Source organism: Poecilia reticulata, linkage group LG11 (assembly GCF_000633615.1).
Source record: "Poecilia reticulata strain Guanapo linkage group LG11, Guppy_female_1.0+MT, whole genome shotgun sequence".
Taxonomy (NCBI): domain Eukaryota; kingdom Metazoa; phylum Chordata; class Actinopteri; order Cyprinodontiformes; family Poeciliidae; genus Poecilia; species Poecilia reticulata.
This window is the reverse complement of record NC_024341.1, coordinates 18,118,632-18,122,488: the sequence shown is the minus strand read 5'-3', so window position 1 is coordinate 18,122,488 and position 3,857 is coordinate 18,118,632. Positions and strand designations below refer to the sequence as shown.

General features: G+C 38.0%; 1 protein-coding gene across 1 annotated transcript; it reads left to right on the top strand.

Moving 5' to 3' along the window:
* Positions 1–307: 307 nt before the first annotated feature.
* LOC103472589 (gastrula zinc finger protein XlCGF8.2DB-like) lies at positions 308–1,533 on the top strand. Its single transcript, XM_017307422.1, has one exon. It carries the CDS (start codon positions 400–402, stop codon positions 1,438–1,440), a length of 1,041 nt encoding a protein of 346 aa, XP_017162911.1. The 5' UTR covers positions 308–399; the 3' UTR covers positions 1,441–1,533.
* The last annotated feature ends 2,324 nt before the right edge of the window (positions 1,534–3,857 follow it).

Genomic DNA, 3,857 nt, shown 5'->3' with positions numbered 1-3,857 from the left:
ATATTAGTTAAATTCATTTTTTTTTATAAGTTTGTAATTTTAAAGTAAGCAAGTAAAGGATGTGTAGATGCACCAAGAGATAAAAGTGAGGGGTGTGTTTGTTTTTTTACTCACATTTATAAAATTTTGTTTTGCCTTTTTGTCCAGATCTTCCAGAATGCTATGAGTGTAAAGAGGAGGGGATTCTCAACAAGGTCAGCAACCAGGATGGAAACCCTATTTTAGACCAAGAGGAGCCAGAACCTCCGCAGATAAAACGGGAACAAGAGGAACCACAACATCACCAGTTCAAAGAGGAGGAGAATCAACTAAGAATCTGTCAGGATGAAGAGCAGCTTGTTCTGAAACAGRAAACCGAGGCTATATTGGTGACTCCTTCTGACGTGCAAATGATTAACTATGAAACGGAACCAAACAGGAACCAACTTGTCTCCTCTGCCTCTCCTGAAGTTGAGAACCAGAATCAGGAGGGAAGAAAAAAAAAAGAGAGAAGAGCAGAAACAACATGAGAGATATCAGAAAACCAGACAGCAGAAAGGTTCAGATAACTCAAGACAAAAAACAAACAAAACTCAAACAGACCAAACTTTAATTTCTTGTGACTCCTTTTCTCAAAAGAGTCGCTTGGCTAGACATGTGAGAACTCACACGGGCGAGAAACATTTTACATGTACGACCTGTGGAAAAAGTTACTGTGACAAAGGTAGTTTAATTTATCACATGAGARGTCACACAGGGGAAAACCCATTCACATGTGTCATTTGTGGAAAAAGTTTCCGTCAGAACAACATTTTAAGTATTCACATGAGAACTCACTCAGGTGAGAAGCCTTATTCATGTACAACCTGTGGAAAAAGGTTTTCTAAAAATAGTAGTTTAAATTGTCACAGTAGAAGTCATATGGGTGAGAAACCTTTTTCATGCATTGCTTGTAGAAGAAGTTTCAGTCAAAAATCTMTTTTAACCATTCACATGAGSACTCACACTGGTGAGAAGCCTTTCTCATGTACAACCTGTGGAAAAAGTTTCACTCAGAAAGGTAATTTATCTGATCACATCAAAACTCACACAGATGAGAAGCCTTTCACATGTTCTACTTGCGAAAAAGATTTCAGTCAAAAAAGCCACTTAAAGATTCACACAAGGACTCACGCAGCTGAGAAACCTTTCTCATGTACCACCTGTGGAAAGAGTTATAGTGAGAACAGTGGTTTAACTTGTCACATGAAAACTCACTCGGGCGAGAGACACTTTTCCTGTGTGACCTGTGAAAAAAGTTTTAGAAAAAAATCTCACTTAACACGTCACGAGAATTCACACTGCCGAAAAGCCTTTCTCATGTATGACCTGTGGAAAAACTTTCACTCAAAAATGTCATTTAACTTTTCACATGAGGACTCGTACAGKAGAAAAGCCTTTCTCTTGTATGACCTGCAGTAAAAGTTATAGTGAAAAAAGTAGTTTAAATTATCACATGTCAAATCACACAGGAGAAAAGCCATTCTCATGTGTTACCTGTGGAAGAGGTTATGTTCAGAAATCTCATTTTATATATCACATGAGGAGTCACACCGGGGAGAAGCCTTTCGCATGTACGACTTGTGAAAAAAGGTTTGCCAATAGAAGCAGTTTAAGTGTTCATATTAGAAGTCACACAAGTGAGAARCCTTTCTCATGTGTGACCTGTGGGAAAAGTTTCACCTTAAAAAGTATTTTAACTCATCACATAAGAATTCACACAGACGAGAAGCCTTTCTCCTGCATGTTCTGTGAAAAAACATTAAACAAAAATCTCATTTAATACCGCACCTGAAAACTCATAATGATTTGGCGTAATCTGAACCTCAAGAATGAAAGTGCTCTGTAACTTGCTGTTTATAAAGTTTAATGATTTAATGAACACACTTAAAAATGTATCTCATTGTATTTTGCATTATATTTAAAANAACTTTTTTTTCATGAAACTTGGCACAGAAAAAGGTCAGATTGTGTACTGTTCTTTACTACATGTTTTGGATTTCAACTGCATGCTTTGAAAGGAACCGTTATAGATTAAAGTGTTTTTTTTAGGCGGAAATTGATTTTTTTTTCTTAATTTTTGCTGTTTATCATATTAATTCACTTTCCTCAGTAACAAGCAGGGTGCTTTTTAGAGCTGTATCATATTCTCTAGGGTCTTGCCTTTTTTTTTGATACCAAAACAATTAAAATAAACTCTGTAGTTCTTGAGATACATTCAATTCATTTTGGGCATGTTATTTTCAGCCATATTGCTCAAAAACAGGCCGTGTGTCRAAGAGGGTATTACCTATGTGCCAGTAAGCTAATACAAGTAAATGGACCGAACTTTATAAATTGCCGTTCTACAAGTACTTTAAGTTAATACCTGTTATTGACACATTTTCTCACACACAATAATATATTTGGTATATGTAATGACTAAAGACAGAGTTTCTAACTTTTTATGTGATTATTTAATTGTTTTTAATTTCTTATCACAATGTTTTTATTGGATAGAAATTATTCAACATCATTACATGTGTTGTAACTTTTATAGTCTTTCTCAGATTCAGAGGAAATTAGGAAACGAAAAACGGAACTAAAAGTCGGTTTCGTGTTTCTTCATCAGGAGCCGCCGTGAAACACACAGGAAATGAAAACAGAGCACAGACAGCGCTGTTTGCTTTTCTTTGTTTGAATGTAACCTGAAGGCGGGTTTGGTGTATTTGGCAAATATTTGAGTGTTTGCAGTAAMTCTGTCTTCAATTCAGTCTCAGAGAGAGTTAATCAACGAGCAGTTAACTGCTGTTGAAGAAACATTAACGGAGTTTTCTAAAATCATCGTCAATCCGAGGAAGAGATGGACGATCAGCCCAGACTGCTGTTCTCCCGGATTCCCTTGATAATCTTACATCGAATAGGTAGGAAACACCAGCGTTTGGATGCAGATTAAGGTCTAAATGTATGAAGCTTTCTGTATGAGTGTCATTTTAGTAACTGTTCCCCTGTTTATAAATGTTTTAACAGACAAATGAATGCAGAGATAAAATGTGAACATGGCTCTTTAGGTAGTGTTAAGAAAATGGAAAATCCTAACCGATGAATCATAATTTTTACTGACACATGGAGCATAAAATCAGCCAACAAAATCATTCATACTTTAGAGGTGTGCCGATCGATCGGTCACCGATCATAATCGGGCCGATTTTCGTGAAAAGGTGCATGATCGGTGATCGGCGATYATTGGCTCTTGTTGCCGATACCGATCACCTGCATCTCATTTCTCAGCCTGCCTGTGCAGCTGGTCTCCTCTTTCCTTCACACTGCAGCAACAAATCCTAAGCGATGTGGAACTATAACGCACTGAGTGAATGGRGYAGTTTGCGTGTTGCGGCGGAAAATTGAAGCACGTCAAAATGCATCAATACGATGAATCTAATATGGCATAAAAACAATGCCATACTTGACAGAGTTTGGCTACTTTGAGGCTCACTGCAGTAAAAAAGACATGTGGAGGATCAGACAGCAGGTAAAGCAGTGCACAGCTACAAACACTCACCCGGATTAGCATGACGGTCAGAAAGCTAAACAACCCGCAAAATTATTTAAGTCTTCGAGCTGCGATGTAAGACGCTGGTTCTACTCTCGCTGGTAGTAATATTTCACAGACGGAGCGCCGCTTCTGCTCCACCTGGTAGTGACTCTCACACCGAACCTCAGTTTAAAGCCGCAGCATCTAATGGATCATTATATGGACTGAAGACACTCCTTGAAATCACACCATGTCTCTGTGGCCTGATAAGTTTCTGTTTCTGAGGAATGGGCCTTAGTGTGTAACACAGGGGTCCCCAAACTAT